Source organism: Polypterus senegalus, chromosome 3 (genome assembly GCF_016835505.1).
Source record: "Polypterus senegalus isolate Bchr_013 chromosome 3, ASM1683550v1, whole genome shotgun sequence".
Taxonomy (NCBI): Eukaryota; Metazoa; Chordata; class Cladistia; order Polypteriformes; family Polypteridae; genus Polypterus; species Polypterus senegalus.
This window is the reverse complement of record NC_053156.1, coordinates 62,314,150-62,336,135: the sequence shown is the minus strand read 5'-3', so window position 1 is coordinate 62,336,135 and position 21,986 is coordinate 62,314,150. Positions and strand designations below refer to the sequence as shown.

Here is a 21,986-nt window from a genome sequence, read left to right as displayed (position 1 = left end):
TAGGATTCATTAACCCTTTGGTGAGCTACTTGGAAAGGGTTTGCAAGCTACTGGTAGCTCGCAGGCGACATGTTGTAGACCCCTGCTCTAGAATGCCTCTTTCTCTTACACAATTTGGCTCAAAAACTAATCAGCACATCGTCATCTCATAACAGGCTTAAGTTTTAAGTTTTGTATTTTTCTGTCAAGTCGTTTTTAAGCTCTAGACTGTCCTCAGGAAACTGTGACACACACACAAACCCATCATTGAGATATCAATGTTTTTGGCATCAAGGGACCCAAAAACGTCGAGATCCATCAAAAAATGGAGATCAAGATTTGTGACGAATCTAAAGTTTTCGTTCCCCACATAGACAATGGGTTATGGGTAGGGGAGGGTGCAAAGCAAAAATGAGCAAGACAGAAACTAATACCGGACTGGGTGCCATTTCACACTCGCACCCTGAGTATGTTATTATCCAATACATACAGTACATGGGAGTGGCAAGAATCAGAGCACACACAGAATGGCCTGCATTCAGGGATAACAAACAGACTCCACACAAACAACAACTGGGTACTCGGCTGGAGCCAAGAACGCTGGATCAGTGAGGCTGCAGTAAGAAACACCTTTACCACCCTACCTCCAAGATATGCATTTTTACAACAGAATATGAGTGTCCCTGTTTATCCTGAACTTTGCATACTAGTTAGTGTCAGTTATATTGCATAGCCTGTACAAAGCCCCTCAAACTTCTGTTGGCTTAGTTAATAAGTAGTCGGCTTTCACATCATGAACTGTCAACTGATTCCTAAATTTTCCCTCCAAACTTTTTTTTTTTCTTTTCATGTAAATTGATGTTGATTCTTCTCTGTATCTCCCAAAAAAGTAGAGAGTGAGATGTCATAAAAGCTGTCATAGACAGGAGCAAGCATCCAGGCCTGATGTGTGACCTGGAGGGTATCTGGGGCCTTGAAGATGGACCATTTAAAGAAGGCACAAAATCCCATGTTCAAGCTGAGGTAACATGAGAAAATGTTTAGAGGGAGCTCAAGGGGAGGGATGGAGTCCGGTTTATGGCTACCCACTGTCGTGTTATGTACTGCTTATACTGTATGTACGTGTTTTGTCTGCCTGGTGATACACAATTCTGGTGTAAAGTGTGTAATAATTAAATAATAAGAATAGCATTCAATCAATATAATATTTGATTACTATATGTTATGATATACGTTTGTTCAGAATGTTTAATGGATTCATTCTCTGGTTTTGATTTTTGTACTGTTAGTTGGCTAACAGTGGTGTGGCTTCTAAGCAAAGATCTGTTCAAAGTCTGCTCATGGTGGCACTGACGTCTTGTTATGAACCATCTCTTTAATCTCGTACCTAATTAATTACATTGTCAGCACTAATTGTTTAATTTAAACAAAACTATATTCAAATAGTTCTTTTAACTTTGACTTAATTTGCTTTTATATTGGAAACTGCCCTTAGAAATGCAAATACCCCCCTTAAGTATTGGTTTGGGCCACACTTCTGAAACAGAGTAGCATTGTGTTCAATTTCAATTATGGATGATTTCACTGTTTCATATTTAGCTGATCTGAGCTGAGGTTATTTAAAATTGGATCCTTTGTATACAGCATTTTCCTCTTTAATTCATCTGACAGCCTCTCCTGTCGGCAGATCTTCAGTAGTCGGTACAAGCTATTGAGATGGCAGAAGGTGCTAACCGCAGCCTATTCCTGAATGTGCCATCTGTACAAACACAAAGTCACACACACCCTGCTTAGAAAATGTTTTGTTTATTAAACAAAACTTAGATATTTATCTCTTTGGTTAAGATGTTTAATACAATCCTCAAACACACCCAAATCATACTTCATGTGTACATTCTCTGACTTGTTAAAAAAAATAAGGAAGCACTCACTTTGCCACAATTACAGTAAGTAAACAAACTCAAAAAAACAAAGTTTTATATCATTAAAATGTCGATAATGGTATTTGAGTATTTTCTTACATTTTCAAAATTTTAAATGTGTTAATGTAAGTGAGGCTTACTTTATATTGTAAGGTTATGTTTTGAATAATTTAGGGTATTTTTTGCCTTGAGATATGATGTAAATATGCAGTAGTACAGTTGTGGCTCAGGAAAGTGATTTATTTTTACTTTTTTAATGTTTTGTCTGACCCACCACACCCCAGCCTAAATATCAAGCCCCGTCCAGGGTCCTAGAAGTACTCGACTGCAGTATAAAGACTTGAATGGCACTGCTTCCTTTAAGTGCAGCGCTTATTAACACTTAAACTTTAGAATATACATTTGCAGTCATGAGAAACAGGTCTTCAGACGGTTCCAAGATTGCATAATACCTCTGTATGAACAAAATGGCAGAAAAACCTCAGGAACCTAAATGCCTTTGCATGAGATGCCCTATCATTCTGTGAATTGAAATCAAGGCTGAGAAACATTACTTTCATGTTATCTAATCTTGTTAGAACTGCTGGTGTGCTTATTAAAATGACTACTCCCTACCCGTGGAGCAGGAGTGTGATGACGTGTTGCATGTTGATTAGCACATGCAAGTTAGAATTTCAGTGTACTCTGTACACGTGACAATAATGACCCTATAAAAGACGACAACAACAACAACCAGAGCACATTCATAAAAATACTGCTTCTTTAATTACACTTCTTTTCTGGTTTTTTACTGATTTGTGTGGTTCCCTGTACAACTATTGCTTGACAAAGTACCATTTCATTCTGGGAAAGGTTCTTTGAATAAGAAGTTGTTTCTTTGTACTTCAAAAAACTTTCTTATACGTAGAAAAAAACTGAAATCTTTAAGGTAGGCTACCTAGCAGGACACAGACTAAGGAAAGCTGGACTTTGCCGGTGTTACTGTAAGCAAAGGCCCTTTTCAAATCATGACGTTATTGCAGGGGTCCTCAATCACAGTCCTGGAGGGCCACAGTGGCTGCAGGTTTTTGTTCTAACCTGGTTGCTTGTTAGTGCTTTAACTCTGCTATGTCAGGTCATTCTCAGATCCTGGATGTTCTTCCCCTTTCTAAGGATACCATCCAAAATGGAGGAGTAATTCTCAGTCCTTCACTTTTTTCTCTTCTCCTTGCAAGTATTTAATTAAACTCAATAGTGCATGATAAATACACACAGGTGTAAATGGTAACAAGCTAGGTGAAGAAATGCTGGTCTCTTTTGTCATTTGTATCTTATTGCTAATTTGAGCAATTAAAAACCAAGAATACAGCTGTTTAAGATTAAAATAAGCAATAAGCATTCAAAATCTTAACAAAAGAGACAAATAAAGTGAAGTAGAAGTGTTACTTGAGCAATAAGTGCTTCTTATTAAGCAATTGGGTTGGAGCAAAAACCTGCAGCCACTGCGGCCCTCCAGGACCTTGATTGAGGACCCCTGCCTTATGGTAATTCTCAAACCTGTTACCATCTATTCATGGTTTATTAATGTATAATGTCTGCTATAGATCAGAATAAATAAAGGGTCTTTCTGGAACCTTCATGCAGATGGGTCTTTTGGGAACCACAAATGGTTCAACTACAGAATCACTCTATAGAACCACTCTGGCACCTTTATTTTTAAGAGTATTGTGATAGAACAAATGACTCAGGAAGTCTCAAAAAGAGTTGGGGAATGACCCTGCATGATGTCCATGGACAATATGCAAAAAATAGCGCAAAATGGATCAAAAAACCAAAGCATATGATATTGAGCACTGAAAACAAGGTGTTTTTGTAACAAAATGGTGGCAGGAAATGAGATAACAGGAAATTACATCAAAAGCTGGTTGATAAAAAAAGGATGTCATCATTGTGGGACTGGAAGTGATGTCACCATGGCAGGCCAAGAGTGCCATTGTGAGGCGGAGCCGGAAGTGACATCATCTCAGGCGAGCCGGAAGTGACATCATCACTGGAATATGGAACCGGGGTTGTGGAATGGTAGAAATTTTGGGTGACCGAAAGTACTGAAGGTAAATTATTATTTTTCTTCTTTAGTTCTATTGATAGAGAGAGACGTTAGTACATACAGGTTGGTCCAGATCTAATTATGCAGATCCAGATCGTCTGGATGACTTTGATCTATGCTGGGACGATTACAGTTCGGCACTAAGACCATTCTTCTTGTCGTCAGTTTGCACATTTCTCGATGGTCTGGGATTTTTCAGGTGATTTTTCTATGCAATAAAGTTAATAAGTTATAGCGTAATGAAAATTGCATAATTAGAGCTGGACCACCCTATACAATCGACCCCTTATCTCTTGTAACATCACTCACCTTAGGGCTTGTTGGCTGCTTCCTAAGCACACGTGTGTGACAGTTCATATGTAGAAAATTGAGGGGACAAATATAGGCTACACAGTGAGCAATAATAAATAATAAGTTGCATTTTTAGAGCGCCTTTCATAAACCAAAGGCCGCTTTACATACAGTATAGATGGGGAGGAGAAGAAAAAAAAAAGAGATCACACAGGAGACCAAAGTTTGTCAAAGGGGTAAGTTTTGAGTTGAGATTTACAGGTGTAGAAAGAGGAGCAACCTCGGAGAGACTGAGGAAGAGAGTTCCAGAGTTGAGGGGCCAGACCACTGAAGAACCAGGGTGGAGAGTCTGGTGCATGGGACAGTAAGGAGATTACTATGTGAGGACCTGAAAGAGCAACAAGGAGTGTATGGAGCTGAGTGAGGTAGAGTGGGGCAAGGTGATGTAGGGCTTTGAAAGTGAGATGCAGAATCTTTAATGAAATCCTTGATGGAACAGGTAACCAGTGAAGTTGGGAGAGAACAGGGGAGATGTGAGCAGAACGCTTTGTGTGGGTGAGGATTCTGGCTGCGGAGTTTTGAATGTACTGTAGCCTCTGTATATAATTTTTGCAGGGAGGCCAATGAAGAGGGAATTACAGTAAACAATACGAGACATTATGAAACAATGAACCAGACTTTGAGCATCATTAAAGAACAAAAATGGACAGAGACAAGCAATGCTGTGGAGATGAGAATGAAATTTTGCACCTAATGTGCAAGCCTGGAACTGAACCCAGTTCCTTTAGTGATGACCCGGCAGTGCTAACCACTGTGCCACCACCACAGTCCAGCAACCTGAGAAAAACTGACACAAATAAACAGACACATCAGAATGAATGGTTAGATAGGTCTGGGAGAATATACTGTATTTCACTCCTGTGCGTGACAGAAGAGATGCAGCAAAGACAACAACAAAACACTGGGAGCTGAAGAGCTGGGAAAACATTATGTGGGTGGGTGAAACTTGGTTTCTTCCAGTTCGTGCTGATGGGAGGCCCTCTGAGTCCATGTGGTGCATTATTCCAGGTGTCAGCAGTGCATCTTGAGGTCCTGATGTAAAGATTTAATGTGTTTTTTCATTATTTGCTCTGTATTGCTTATTAAGAAAAGAGTACTGTTGAAATTCCATTGTAGAACACCATGGCAGTAGTACATTTTTACCTGTGTTGTACCAATGGGTGTCATCCACAAGGGCTCCTTATAAAGCATAGATTATATAGTTTTAAAGGTAATAGAAATAATTGCCATCATCAGGTTGCAATTAATTTTTCTTTTCTCACTGATGCCTCCTAATACATTATGTGTTTTCCGCTCTCGCAATTTTAGTTTGTGACTGAAGACCTGAAACCAAAATCACAGTTAAAGAGTAATCAGTACTCAAGCAAAAGGCACAGCATTCAAGGGAAATTAGATGTTTTCTAACCACAGCGGGTACCAACTGCAATCGGTGCTCTCCAAAACTCCTCCGCCCAAGACTCAGTCTTCTCACAAGTCATCTCTCGCTCTGAGTCACTCTGCAACCTTCTGAACTCCTCGAATCACTTGTGGGTAATTTCTTATGGCCAGCTTTGCAGTTTACTTCAATAATGATTTGCACGGCTGGATTCATGCACAGGCTAAAGTTAGCTGCAGCTACAGGGGCCCAGAAATTAATAAAGATGTATGAAAAAAAGCTCTTTGTTTTTCAAAATTATATTAATGCTGCTAGACAGGTTGATGGAGCTCTGATGGCTGGTATAATTTTAAGCTTTGACATCGCATACTCTCTTTCTCTGTCTGTCTGTCTCTACGCTACAGGGCTCTTTTATACCAACAAGTCTGCGTAATGCTTCAAAGAGACTGTGACATCCAAGTCAGAACTTTTCTTTTTTAATTATCTTGCTTTATACTCATTCTGGTGTGTGTTCAGACCAAAGTGTGTGTGTGTGTGCCTGTCTGTCTGTCTGTCTCTCTCTCTCTCTCTCTCTCTCTCTCTCTCTATCTACAAGAAACAGAATTTTATGTAAAATGAATGGTTGTTTAATATATAAGAATTTCCTTACAGGGTTAAATCAGTCCAGCACAATAATAACATACAATTGATCACCTTCCATTTCCTTCCACCATTCTTTCACAAGTGCAGTCCACCTTCTCCAGACTCTTGACACTCCGGTGCAGATGAGATGGTGTAATTTAGGTTGGACACAAGAGTACATCATGTGTCAAAGCATTGCACATCAGAAGCATTTCCAGACCAGATGGATGTCCCTCAAAGTAGGGGCAGTGTTTCCCAGCAGCTCCCACTGACAGAACCCCAACAGGGCTGCCTCCCAGGACTACTGCACATCTCCCAATGTTCCCTGAAGGGCTACACATGGGAGTTCCACCAGGGGGATTTTGCCACCCTATGGACAGGGGGAATACATGGCTCCTGGAAGCAGCCTCCTCTGTCCTTCTATTAGATGCCGTTTTTTTTTTTTTGTGACAATTCATACACCTATATCATACTTTTGCAATACTTGCGCTCTTGTATATTGGCTACTCCAGCGAGGCCTAAGCTTTGACATTTCATATTAGTCTTTCTGTGGTTCTCTCAAAACAGCTTGGTGGGACCAAAAACAATGATCATCTTTAGGGCACAGAAGCTAATAATATGTCTGGTAAAAAATATGAAAAAGTAGGATACCATGTGGATGGCTACTGTATACATTAATATACACTGTGTGCACAATTATTAGGCAAGTGAGTATTTTGACCATATCATCATTTTTAATGCGTATATTCCAACTCCAAGCTGTATTAACTTGAATGCTTATTGGATTTAAGCACGTCAGGTGATGTGTATTTGTGTAATGAGGGAGGGTGTGGCCTAAGGAGATCAACACCCTATATCAAGGTGTGCAGAATTATTAGGCAGCTAGTTTTCCTCAGGCAAAATGGGCCAAAAAAGAGATTTAACTGACCCTGAAAAGTCAAAAATTGTAAAAAGTCTTTCAGAGGGATGCAGCACTTTTGGAATTGCTAAGATATTGGTGTGTGATCACAGAACCATCAAACATTTTGTTGCAAATAGTCAACAGGGTCGCAAGAAACGTGTTGAGAACAAAAGATGCAAATTAGCTGCCAAAGATTTGAGAAGAATCAAACGTGAAGCTACCAGGAACCCATTATCCTCCAGTACTTTCATATTCCAGAGCTGCAACCTACCTGGAGTGCCCAGAAGTACAAGGTGTTCAGTGCTCAAAGACATGGCCAAGGTAAGGAGGGCTGAAACCCAACCACCACTGAACAAGAAACATAAGTTGAAACGTCAAAACTGGGCCAAGAAATATCTGAAGACAGATTTTTTTCAAAGGTTTTATGGACCGATGAGATGAGAGTGACTCTTGATGGACCAGATGGATGGACCTGTGGATCAGTAATGGGCACAGAGCTCCACTCCAACGTGGAGGTGGGGTACTGGTATGAGCTGGTATTTTTAAAGATGAGCTAGTTGGACCTTTTGCATTGAAGATGAACTCAAAATCAACTCCCAAACCTACAGCCAGTTTTTCGAAGACACTTTCTTCAAACAGTGATACAGGAAAAAGACCATGATTTTTATGCAGGCCAATGCTCCATCACTTGCATCGAAGTTCTCCACTGCGTGGCCAGCCAGTAAAGGCCTTAAAGATGAAGGAATAATGACATGGCCCCCCTTCCTCATCTGACCTAAACCCTATCGAGAACTTGTGGGCACTTCTTAAACGCTAGATTTACGGGGGAGAGAAACAATACACCTCTCTGAAGAGTGTCTGGGAGGCTGTAGTCACTGCTCCATAAAAAGCTGATCGTCAACAGATCAAGAAACTGACAGACTACATGAATGGAAAGGCTTATGACTGTTATTGGAAAGAAGGGTGGCTATATTGGTCATTGATTGATTGATTTATTTTTTTTGAAATGTCAGAGATGTTTATTTGTAAATTTTGAGGTGTTTGTTTATTATTCACTATAACAGATGAAAATAAACAAGTGAGATGGGAAAATTTTCATTTTTCCTTTAGTTGCATAATAAATCTGCACACTAATAGTTGCCTAATAACTGTGCACATATGTATTCCCCTGATGATGTTCACACTCACATTTCCGTTGTGAAACATTCAGGTTTCAGGTTTATTAACATTTTGGATTGACTGATAGCACTGTGTTTGTTCCATATTAAAATTAATCCTCAAAAATACAACTTGCCTAATAATTGTGCACACAGTGTATACATTTCTGAAACACATTCACTATTGAAAGACATTTTGATATATCAATATTCAGGCATAAACCAACCGCAATAAGAAAAAGTAAATAACCCAAAATTTTAAAAATGCCTTGACGGATTTGATTGAAATTTGAGTAACATTATAGAAAAAAGTTAGTTTGCCCACACGTGTTTTTCACTTCTTGATATTTGTTGGTAATAAAGTTTTAGTGATTTGGGTATTTCTAGGCAGTGTGCCTTTTTTTACAGGTGGGAGCTATACAGTATATGTACATAATAAAAATGATCTGTTTGATTATTTTAAAACCATTTATTAATACTGTGTCATAGGATGAGAGCCAATACTATTAGGTCTGAAGGCAAGAGTCAGTCCATAATGGAAGGCCATTCCATAGCCTGGCCAGACTCCCAGCCATCTATCCATCTAGTTTATGAACTCACTTATTTCACTACACATTGCAGGGAACCAGAGAATATTCAGGCATTATTGGATGCAAGTTAGGAATCAATCCAGGACAAAATGGCAGTCCATCTAAAAGCACACGTGCATACACCATCACAACACGTTCATTTATTATTGATGGAGTTCACTTAAAAGTATTTAATTGATAGATCAAGGACGCTTACTTTAGAAGACTTTAAATTTCTAAAAGAAAAATCAAAATATATACAACTAAGCAAAACTTTAACTACAGTATTGTATTTTTGAGAAGTTAATAGTTCTCCAAATATAAAAAAGGAAACAGTGTATCCTTTGTTCTACTCTAAAAATGATGTTTTTGCGATATTAATACATCTGTGGAAAAAAAAAAACTAGTTCAGATGCTACATTTTAACTGTCAAAAATGCAATTTATTATGCTTATTAAAGCAAAGAAAAAATTGCACTGCTTAGGTCTTTAGACATTTTCCCACAGTGTTCAGTGAAATATGGATTTTATGTTTTAGTGAAAATAGTTTTAATGAAAGCAGTCTTAGTGATATACAGATAAGGCCTTTAGACACTTTCCCACAGTGTTCAGTGAAATAAAGACTGAAGAAAAAGAAAACTGTATGTGAAAATGAGAAAAGTGAGTTTCATAATGACTTAAGGCACTTATGACATTACCATCAGCTCTGAATTCACGATGAGGCCAGTGGATGACACCGAGTCTCTGACCCTGCACATAGACAAGACGTCCACCAGAATTAAGATGCTATTTATTGATTGTAGCTTTTCTTTTGACAAAGAATGGCTTGGGCAGTGTTCTGAATGGAGTCTGCATTTAATCCACTTGCCTGCATAAGTTTTCTCTGGATACTCCATTTTCTTTCTGTGTTCTACAGAACTGATTTTTGATGAAAACAATGCTTTCTCTCCATTACAGCTCAGTGTTTGTTATTCTTCTATGTCAAAATAGTGTTAGGCTTTGCTAATCTCCCACATTTCATGACACTGTAGCTGCATAGTGCACATCTTACTGAGGATGATACTCACACAGATTTTAACACAGGAACCTCTCACACTCCCCATTTCAACTGCTCAAGGCTTTGTAGTCGATTATTTTATTTAATACACTTACAAACTAGCCAATCACATCATATTAGCTGGGCAACGCAAAAATGATCAGATGGGTGCATACAAAAAAGGTGGTAACATTATTATCCAAAAGACAAAAGAAAATCATTGTAGACATCAGGAAGCAAAAGGGCATCCAATCCAAATGAGGTTATCGACAAATCATCAGTGAACATTATTTTGACAGCTTCAGGTTCCTTGGATTACAGATCTGTAGAGACCTGCCTTATGCTCAGAACATTAAATTCAAACTGAAAATGACACATCTGCTGCTCAAATAAATGCTGAACCATAAACAGGAGATTACAACCACACAAACTGTTCTCAACTCCTGTGGTCTTATAGTTGGTATGCTGCATCATTGCACAGACCACTAGGCTCGGAGACATTTTTTTACAACGAACCAATAAGTGCCATGAATAGCTAAAACCACAAGGACATTGAATGGTATCCACTGTTCTGATGAATTTTGAATATTACGTTTCTAAACTGCACACTTTTCGTTTTTGTACACAGGCCCTCATTGTTTTCTGTAATGTTTGTTGTCAATTGTGCATTATGTTGCCTATTACAAGGTACTGCCATTTTGTTACTAGTTGAGCACAAGGTAGAAAACAGAACCGGGAGAGGGCCTTAGGCCAATTCCACAGGGCAGGTTGGAATCTCTATTCAACCAAACACACCTGTCTTGAGGAATGTGGGGGGAAAACCAGACTACAGTATATGGATGAAAAGGGGAGAACAACATGTAAAAAACATTCAGGCATTCAGTCCCAGGAATAATGCCGTTGTCTCGCAGAGAACGATTAGCTCATCAAAACCACTGTGGAAATGTAGTTCTGCTTGCACTACTGCATTAAGGCAACAACAGATGCAAGATAACAACACAAATATGATGGAAAATAATAATTTTATACTTTGTTCAGACTGAATAATCACTCTGCATAGAACCTATGTCAGGCTCTGCTGAAAATTTAGTAGGATAAATGCTGATGCTGTGGTTAGGAGACTTGCCCTCTTTCTCTCTCTTTGTCTTTTAGCTGAAGTGTTCTTAGTGCTCCAGCTGGCATCTTCTCCAAGTGCTGCTAGAGTGTGCAGAGTGTAGAGGGTGGAAAGTTTTGGGTGGGCACACCAGATTTAAGCAGATCAACAGTTGTGATACTTCAGTGCGTCAGGACTCTTCAAGTGCCAGAGTTTGGAACCCCTTTTTGTAACTTTAACATAAAATTGTTTTGATACGATAAACTAGTCATTCTCTAACCAGGAGCTTCACTCACCTCACTCACCTCTTGCTAGAAATCTCTGGAAACAAAGAATTTTGCTTTTCTCCTGGCTGAGCCAAAAAATTACTTTTTTTTAACAGTTTAATGGAGAGAACAAACATCAAGAATGTATAACATATAAAAGGAAATGCAATAAAAACAATAAAATAATAATAATTATGCATAAAAGAATAGTACTTCATAAGAATTAATTTATATTAGTGCAAGCTTATTAAATACATACAATTAAATAATGTATTAAATATTGATTAAACTTCACTGCTGCTTGCAGCCACTGTGCCATCATATTCTACTTTAATTTCGTGTTTATTATAGTGTTTATTAAACATATCATCCATCCATCCATTATCCAACCCGCTATATCCTAACTACAGAGTCACGGGAGTCTGCTGGAGCCAATCCCAGCCAACACAGGGCCCAAGGTAGGAAACAAACCCCAGGCAGGGCGCCAGCCCACCGCAGTAAATGTACATTATAAAATACAAATAGACTTTAATATTACTAATTGCTGATTATGTAAGGTGCAATACAAAATAAAACCTGATCATGATTTCTTTGTCCAATTCCTTTTAATAGATTACTTAAAGTAGCATGATTTTGTTGCCTGATTTTACACTGATTTTGGTTCTTGCTATTTCAAACTTCATGGTTCTCAATCAAACTAGCTTGTGAATTTCCAGTTTTATATATTTTGTGGTCAAATGAATGTATAGTATATGTGTAAATATGATGCAGGTGTTAAAATAAAGGGGCTTTTTATTAGTCCAAAAACATTCTTAGAAGAAAGTTATTTTATCATATTTTACTGGTTCTATTGACTTTAGTGTCAAACATGCAATATTTAGTAACAATTGCCCCTGTGTAACCTAATCACATAAGGATGAGATGTAGAGAGGAGGCCTTACAAATCAGTCCTCTATTTAATGCACAAAGATAGAAGAATAAACAGAACACACATGAAATTGTACTACCCAACAAAAACATGCCAACTCTATTATTTTCAACAGCTACATTTTAAGTACCATGTGTAACCGTACTGTGAAATACATAAATGGGGCCTTCCAGGTTTAGTCAATGGATAGATTACAGTGGAGCAGCATGCAGCAAATATAATAATTAACAAGTAACTGTAGATTATGCTTTAAATGATTATGTATATATGTATAGTGTGTATATTATATCTAGTATATTATGTATACTGTTCTTTTTCCTGTTTTCTGTGGTTGGGATCTGCGTCACCACCACCCAATCTTCTGCAGTCCCTACATTAATAGACTGAAGGCTAGAGGTCCACTTGACCATCATCATCTAATTCTTCCACGTGGAGCCTGAAAACCATGACGACTGATTGAGGTCATTTATGTTAGGTAGAATGCCTAGAGGGGGCTTGGCGGTCTCATGGCCTGGAACCCCTGCAGATTTAGTTTTTTTTCTTCAGCCATCAGGAGTTTTTTTTAATTTTTTCTGTCCTCCTGGCCATCGGACCTTACTTTTATTCTATGTTAATTAGTATTGCCTAATTTTATTTCTGTATTTTGTCTTTTTTCTCTTTCTTCATCCTGTAAAGCACTTTGAGCTACATCTTTTGTAAGAAAATGTGCTATATAAATACATGTTGTTGTTGTATAATTCTTCTCTAAAAACTGCTAGCTAGACTCAACTGAAGCACCAACAAACTCGGTGACAGACAAAAAAACCTCTCCACATTCATGTGCTACTACAGACTCTTGTTCTGATAATGAGGGGCTTTAACTGGCAGCACTGAGCTTAAGGCAGGAAAAGCCCTGGACAGGTTGCCAGTCATCATAGCACCCACTCACAAACATCACCTAAACCACAGGGGCCAATCACCAGTTAACCTAAGCTGTACATCTTTGGAGATGTGGGGGGTAAAACCAGACAAACACAAGATTCAGAAATAAAACCCATGACACTGGACCTGGGAGACAGCAACACTAACTACAGTGTTTTTATGCTGCTTGCTACAGATACGTTAAAATGGAATTACAGGATGGGTTGTTAAACTTTACAAGGTGCCACATTTATAGTAAAGATAATCACATGAATATTGTTAAAGTTGTACTTATATAAAATAAATATTAAATAAATAGTAATAATAAATATGACTTTTATATTTATTTTACAGCCAGCTGAAGTACTCCTTTTGAAAAATGAAAACTGTTCATAACACACTTAACTTACCCCACTCTGTCTACAACAAACCTCGCTTTTGACTCAATATTAAGCTCGGGCTTACTTTGTTAGAGTAAATATTTTCACATGCCTATATACTCATTCTAATATGAAATCAAAACGTGGTGTGAAACTAGATGATTCATCTCCTTATCTAGCTTGAAGTAAGATTTCTGATTCATTTAGGGTTTTTTAGTCTAAATAAGCCATGAACTTTATTCATGGAAATGTGAGGCCAAGCCAAGTGAAAGCCTTCCTACACATTTTCTCACGCCTCAGTACTCGTTACAAGTACAACCCCCCTTGCCACAAACGTATCTTTTCTTCTTTTAAGTAATGTCAGCTATATTTTACTGCATTTTTGTAAAGCAACAATACAATTGCAGCTCATTTGAACTTGTCTTCATGACTGAGGAGAGACACAGTAATTGGTGAGTTCAAATTTAAAGTTGAATTGCCTTTTTAAAAGTAGGATTCCTGTTAGAGCTAATGCCTTAAGGAATGGGTAAAATTATTATTGCCTGTTGAAGAAATCAGCTTAGTGTACCTACGGAGAACTTGTAATTCTGCGAACAACAGCAGATGCTGTTGCACTGCAGGTGGAGTTGGCATTTTTCTGTAATTGAAACCAGAGCTGGTGCCACCATTAAGGAGAATTAGGCAGTCGCCTAGGGTGCAAATCATAAGCTGCACAGGTTAGCTACCAAAAGTTGGTTGGCGCGCTACTGTAATAAGTGTGGTCTAAGGTGCAAAATAACCTAGCACCAGCAGTGATTGTAATACAGCATAAAACTTTTAAACTCACTTATTCCACTGGGTACAAAGCAGAAACTAACCCTGGGCAAGACACCAGTGAATTGCATGAGACGTTCATGCACTCAGCAAGACTGGTGTTGCCAATTAAACTAACATCCACAGGGATGTGGAAGGAAAACTCACAAGGACATGGGGAGACTGTGCAAACTCTACACAGACAACCATTAGGTGTGAGATTTCAATACAGGATACTGGATTCAGGGGACGGCAGCACAAACCACCACACCTCCATACCACCATTACTGTATTTTTGGACAATTGAGCCACAAATGTATTGATGCTGAGGCTGAAAGTGAGTGGAAGGGTAGCAATTAAAGGCACTCCTTACTGGAAGCAAATGACTTCACAGAAGCACATTAAATTTCCTACTACTTGAGGTAGTGAGGTTAACAGGATGCTCTCTTCTTTTTAAAGGTGCAGCTCTAATAACATTTGTTAATCATCCATCCATTATCCAACACACTATATCCTAACTACAGGGTCACGGGGGTCTGCTGGAGCCAATCCCAGCCAACACAGGGCGCATGGCAGGAAACAAACCCCGGGCAGGGTGCCAGCCCACCACAGATTTGTTAATCAAGTGTTTTAAATGATTGGTGCACATGAGCTTATTTCTTGAATAAGAAGCTATTAAAACAAGAAAAGGTCATGGGAATAACAAGGAGTTCACATTTAAAAACTGGAGAAAGACCAGAAGATTGTGATCAAATATTCAGCAGGATAAGAGGAGCAGTTTCTTATTCACAGCAGAGGCAGATTTCAAGGTACGCATATTATATGCAGAAGTATAATCTCCACACAAAGAAGGGCTCATTCTCCATAAAATAAAAAAAAAAATTACTAAAATAATGATATTTTTGTATCTTCTAGTAACTGACAAGTCTACTGCTTGTGATTTTGAAACTAATTTCAAGATTTCAGGTGTTTTTGGCCATCACAGAATTCTTGTGCACATCCTAAATTTGTTATGTAGATAGACAGAACATTATTTGTTGTCAGGAGGAAGTTTGGCTTTTTATAGAAACTCATCAGATCAGATAGATAGATAATTACTTTATGTGTCCCAAGGGGAAGTTCAGCTCAGAAACTCAATAAATATAGAAGTAGTATAACAAAAAACATTAACCATTCCCTTCAAACTAAAACAAGAATAAAGAATGTAAAAAAGAAGAAAACAAATACAAGTCTCTAGAGCTGTGAAGCATCCGCTTAAACCATTGTCTCACAATGCCCTCCATTGCAAACATTTTTGGTAATTTTATCAAAACAAACTTGGACTGAAACTGTGTATTTAGTAAAGAAAAGATTTTTAGTTATACAAGAAAATCAATAGCAGTAGAGTGTTGTACTGTGTTAGCCATAGATTGATGCAGCAGAAAGTAGGGTGAAATGACACCTTTTATTGGCTAACTAAATAGATTACAAATGCAAGCTTTTGAGGCCGCTAAGGCCCCTTCATCAGGCAAGGTGTAACAAAGAAACTAAAAAATACTCTACCTTATATTGGGACAGCAAAGGGATTTTTTTTCTTTCATCTAAAACCTTTAAGTCATTAATGAACAGGCAAAAGAAGCTACAGATTCAAAAAAGCCATAAAGCACATAATGATAAAATTACAAATGCAATTATACAATATTACAGAAAAGTGCAAGCAACCTTTTAGTCAAGTGAAGCATAAAATCCAATTACTGTACGTTACAATATGACAAAGTATGAAAATGTAACTTGTCAGCTGAGAATTCAGTTTGGATTTGAGAATGATCAGACTTAAATGAACATAAGCAGAGGGTTGTAAACCGTGGGCTGCCAAATCACTGCTGTAGACAACTAATTCCTCCATTGATTGTACAGATGAAAGATCAAAAATTAGTTCTCGGAAATAAAGTAGTTTGGGTAACTCTTTGAAATATATCAGGGAATAGCTTAGCCCAAATGAAGAAATGGCTTCTTACAGTCAGGTGTGACATTTCTTTTGTGCCCCACAATCCTTCCCTCAGTATTCTTAGCAAGAAATGCACATATGTGAAAATTCATTACCCCAAAGAAAAAATAAAATTGTACAAACTCCAGATTACTTTAGGTTACCAGGCATTTAACCTGCACTGATAGTAGGTGATTTGGCCAAAAATCCTCATCTGTTCAACTACCTTACACTTATGGCTTGCAAAAAAATGCATTTTGTCACATGTGTTTTGAACTAAGCACTTCTGTAGCTGAAAGCCGTGTGCCAACTACAGTCAAATTGAAAGTGGGTTGTGAAGTTTAATAAAATAATGGCTTTCCCAATCACACCTCACCTGTTTTCCAAAGGAGAACTCTAATAAATTTTCTACACAATTATAAATCCTTAGGTCATTTAAGGTGCAAATTTCTTTGGCTGGATAATTCCATTTCATTAAGTTCCTGTTTCAGTACTTGTGTAGCAAAAAGAATCAAATGCTATATGTTTAGGTTAATGTTATTGAAGGAGTATTTTAGCCTTTCAGAGGTTGCAAGAAAACATGATGACTTGCTTTAATTTGTGTAAAATGAGATTCGGTGTCTACTGTCCGCTGCCATTAATATACTCTGAAACTGTTGAGACTTGACCAAGCGATGCCAGGCGAGTCCTTCCAGTTGTGTATCCAGAGAAGCTGTCTGTTGATGTACCAGAAAAAGCTGCACTTGCCCGAGATCCTTGTTGCACCCATGTCCCAAACCGCTTGAGACAGAGATGAGTTGCCCTGTGTCTGAAGTGGTGGTCCAGGCAGATGTAAATGATGGGATTGGCACAGCTATTGATAAAAGCCAAGCAAGAAGATAAAACGATGCCTTGATTCAAGATAATCATCATTGTACAGGATAACTTCTGAAAGATGGACATAATGTGGATTGCCTTGAAGATGTTGAATGGCAGCCATGATATGATGAAAATGATTATAATGGTGAAGACAATCTTGAGCGAGTTCTTTCTCTTCAGCTTTGCCTGGATACTTTGATGTTGAAAGTGTTGACGCAATTTCACCAGGATGGAGCAATAGCAGAAGAGAATGACAGACACTGGCAGAATGAAGGCAAGGAACAAAGAGCTCAAGGTAATCTCACAGTAACCAGTAGCAAGTGTGGCTTCCACACAGTGGACCGTTTCTCCACTCTCATTCATCTCTAGGTGTTTGTAGAACAATGTGGGTATCCCACAGATGACAGATGTAGTCCAAATAATGCCACAGATGAGGCGAACGCATTTAGTACTCCTGAGAAAGGTGGAGTCCAGCATCCGTACAATGGCCATGTAGCGGTCCACACTCATGCAAGTTAGGAAAAAGATATTGGAGTAACGGTTGACTGAGATGATATAACTGCTCAACTTACACAGATGTATACCGAACATCCAGTGGTTCTCTTGTGCAGCTGAAATTGCCCAAAACGGTAGCGTTGCAACAAAGATCAAGTCAGCCACTGCCAGGTTGATGACAAATATATCGACCAACCTCCTATTTCTTGGTTTTCTACTCATGACAACAATCACAAAGCTGTTTCCTAGGAAGCCCAGGAAAAAGACAAAAAAGTAAATAATAGGAATAACGACAGATTTCCATGGAAGGCCTTCATCATAACATGCCTCCTGAGAAAGATCAGTTATGTAAATAGGCTCCTCATAGTAGTCAGAGGTGATGTCGTTTGACACAGGATAGGTAGTATGCTTCTCGGTGGTGTCCATGCAGGCAAATGGTGAACAATGTGATCAGATTTAGAGACGTGAGAACACATTTAGCCAAAGAAGCAGGTATGTCACCCCTTTTAAACTGCAGAGTAGAGCGTCACAGGATTGGAGAAACCACACAGCATTTTTGCAAGTTGTTGTTTTTTTGCAAGGCCGGATGGCAGAACAACAAATAATACGACCTAGTGAGCCTTTTATGGCAAACAGCTAGAGACTCTATAGAAAAATTAAATAAACACACATTACACAGTAAACTATTAAAAAAAAATGAAATAGTGAGTTTGAAAAGAGTTTTTTTTTTTAACTTCAGGCACTTGCAGCATCTTAACACGGAATGGTAGAGTGAAGAGTTTGGCCGATTCTGACTTCTTTTCAAAGAAAAAACATGCAAGAAGGGAAAATATGGTGTGTATGCACATACTTGAATTAGGCTTTCCATTTCTGTGCAGATTTAGCAAAATGTTGCATTAAGTGACAGGGAAATGTAAATATAGATTTCAGCTGTTATCTTGTCAGCAGATAAGTGTGTGTGTGTGTGTGTGTGTGAGTGTATAAATGACAGAGGTATTCCCTGGGACTAAGTGTGTTACTTCTGCTTACCTCTCTGTGTGTTATCACCAAAACAGACAGTAAAAATTAAAGGAAAACTGCTACAACGTGGACAGTCAGATGGATCGTTGCTCCCAATAAATGATGCATGATTATTATTCATTGAATATGTGAATTATTCTTGATAAATATTAACATGAGACCCAGTCCTGCCTCATCAATACTTTTGTTGCATGTATGCTGTTCATTTGCTCTGTTTATTAGCCCTTCAATTGTAGTTTAACACCCGAGCTGTGTTTGTTTTACACCGCTCCTTTTGGTCCTTGTAGTTTAAAGCTTGTCACAGATACTTTCAATCATTTCCTAGTAATTGGCTGTGCTCCATTTTCGTGTTATTTGTTTTCTGTGTTAACTGCTGAGTTTATACAGTATGTTTGGTCCTACGTTGTAATCATTTTTAATCTGTAGTGTCACTTTTAATGACAGTTTAAAACATTTCTAAAATAAAGATTGATTGTTTGATTTAGCTTAAAAGTATATTTCTAATGATTTCAGGGAGCTCTTTCTCATAAATGTTCATGATGACATGTATTTTTATGTAAAGCTTCATTGGATGATCTGATGGCAACAAATTGGTGTAGAACTTGAAAACTCCTGCTTTATATCTGAGCCTGGTCATCCTGTGTATTTCTGTGTGCTTTTTTTTGTGCACCCTGGTTTTATTGTATACCTAACTGATACCTTGATGTAAGGAAACTCCTCAAAAGATCAGGCTACAGTGTAACTGTTTCCAAAGTAACACTTTTAAATAAGGGCTACCTGGGTATATCAAGGTATTGTTATGTAACAAGAACTCAAAAAACACTTACACATCACCAATGACAACACCTGACAATATGAGCCACCCACAGTAGAGTACACCTATACTAGAGTGTGTGTTTGTACGAGTGAGACCTACACCCTGTACAAGGCTGGTTTGTGCCTCACTTCTCTCAACTGTGTTCTTAGAAATGGACGGATGATTTATTTGACATGTGGGAGCAGATGTGAACTGAATGTATGTAAGACTGTGTCTGTATTTCACCATGGAGGAATTATGTGCTTATCATGTGTAGATACAACAATATCAGCTTTTGCATTTTGCTTAAGGTGTGCACCAGTGTGAGTGTGCGTTGGCTTTACTTTGGTTTATCCAGGAGCATGAATGCCTGTGTCTGTCTGGGTATGTGTTAATGCTAAGTAACTGTACAAGTGTTTACTGCCTTTCATTTGTGAACACAGAGTCAACTGTGAGATAAAGTCACAGCCTATAATTAAAGTGAGAAACTAACTGGTGTCTTCAAGTGTGATCTGACACAAAGTCACCCATATGATATGTGCCCACATATCATATGAGCTCAATAACGGCAATACTTTTGGTTGTTGTCAACAGACTCAACATTATATACTCTTCAGTGATGAGGAAGTATAAGACAGCTTTATCCCACTAATTTGTCCAAAAATTATCTGTGTAAAAAGCTGTGGCTTTAAATTACCAGACTACTGTATTTGTTTTCTTCAGCGCCTCATGCCCTTAAACTTCAAAAATGCTTAGACAAGATTGGTATGGTCAATCCTAAAAATAAAGCTTAGCTGACTGTTACTTGTTGTATAGCTGCAGGTTTGTTGCTGAGTTACGTTAAAATTAAATATCTGGAAACAGGTCTCCACTCTTATTAATATTTTAATCTTGATTTGTGTATTTACATTATCTAAGATGGTTACTGCTCCACAATTAAAATGCACACGGAATTAAAAATATCTGGACATTAACTTGTGTTTGTACAAATTTTATCTTGGATGCAAATTGTGGTTAATTAAGAATAGTGCATTGTTTAAAAGAAAATATAATTATAAGAATTATTTATTGACAAATTTTGTATATGCAATGTAGAATATTGCTTTCCACAATGAAGGATATATTAGGAAATACATTTCATGGATGTTTTCCTCCCATATTCTAAAGAAATGCATGTTAGATATCTTTGAGATTGTAAATGGACCCCATGTGGGTGTTTGCGTGAGTGGGCACTACCTTTTGGTGCTTGCTGGTGAGACTCATATTCATGGACTTTACAGGAATTGTTTCCTATGCTGTGCTATACGATACCATGCTATGCTATGCCATACTTTATTATACTATAGCATACTGTGGATTAATCATAATTGTGAAAAAACTGAACCCCATTCACTTTATGTGTTTAATTTAAAAGTAAGTAAGACTCACATTGAGACACCAACTTTCATAGAAAGGTCATTTATTTATCACCCCACAATAGGAAAAAGGCTTGTTATAGAATTTCCCTTTGATATATTTTTGAATTTATTTTTGACTAATGACATATACATTTGAGTTCTGCTTATGCTACAGAGTATTTTTAAGTAATATTAAAATATCTACAACTTCCGCTGAATGGAAGATGCAGATATTTCTAAATTTGTCATTACTCTATTAGATATGTTACTATTGGCACACATATCTATTCTTTGCTAATCTGTAGCAGTTACACGATGTTGCCAGTGGTTTTAGAGGCTTTTATGCAGCAAAATCATATTATGCATAATGATGCTTTATCGTGTTTCAACTTGTGCATGTGCAAAGTAGACTGTATTCTTTCTATAGTTAGTTAATATTAAATATGATAGGACAAGTTGAGGTGCAAACTTATAATATATTAATATATAATATATGCCTAATAACATGCATTGATATAAAAGTGTATTATTATTATAATTATTATATGAATTCATAAGTTATCTATATTAGAACAAATAATAATTAGACATAGTTGTAGTAACATCATGTAAAAATTCTTAAACTGGTTAAATCCAGTTCAGGGTTGGGAAGGATTGGAATACCTGGAAAAAACTCACAAACACAAAGTGTGTAATATGGCAGAGAGTGTTGCCTAGTTGTTAAGGCTCTGAACAGTCACTTCAGCTGTCTTCTGCTACAATTGGAGAAAACATAAGAAATGTAACCCATTATATTTAAAATGTTGCAAGTCAGCTTGGGCTTTCTTATAAACAATGACAATAGTATAATGCAATTTGTATTTGCATACTTCACCACAATACAGTATATTTATATATGCAAGAAATGTACTGTACAGTATTGGTTAATACGAGGAGCTGTTCAATAACCTTAGAGACAATCTTATTACTGCTCCTCTCTTCAGCCACTACAGTTTATGAGCATTTATATGTGTAATATTACTATTAGTGGCAGCAGCAATATTTGTATTTTTCTTATTGTATTAATATTAATTATTATTATTAAGACATAGTAGTAGTT

The 21,986-nt window shown here is 37.6% G+C and overlaps 1 protein-coding gene and 1 long non-coding RNA gene across 2 annotated transcripts in view; both read right to left on the bottom strand.

The window, feature by feature from the left end:
* LOC120525201 overlaps positions 1–21,986 on the bottom strand; it is a 139,350-nt gene that overhangs the window by 101,489 nt on the left and 15,875 nt on the right. The gene's annotated exons all lie outside the window — the stretch shown is intronic.
* On the bottom strand, positions 15,868–18,244 carry gpr25 (G protein-coupled receptor 25). Its single transcript, XM_039747309.1, has one exon. The coding sequence runs from the start codon at positions 18,098–18,100 to the stop codon at positions 16,943–16,945; it is 1,158 nt and encodes a 385-aa protein (XP_039603243.1). The 5' UTR covers positions 18,101–18,244; the 3' UTR covers positions 15,868–16,942.

Bases quoted from the DNA above. Each gene is read 5' to 3' on its own strand.
- gpr25 (XM_039747309.1), bottom strand. From the start codon at position 18,100: ATGGACACCACCGAGAAGCATACTACCTATCCTGTGTCAAACGACATC.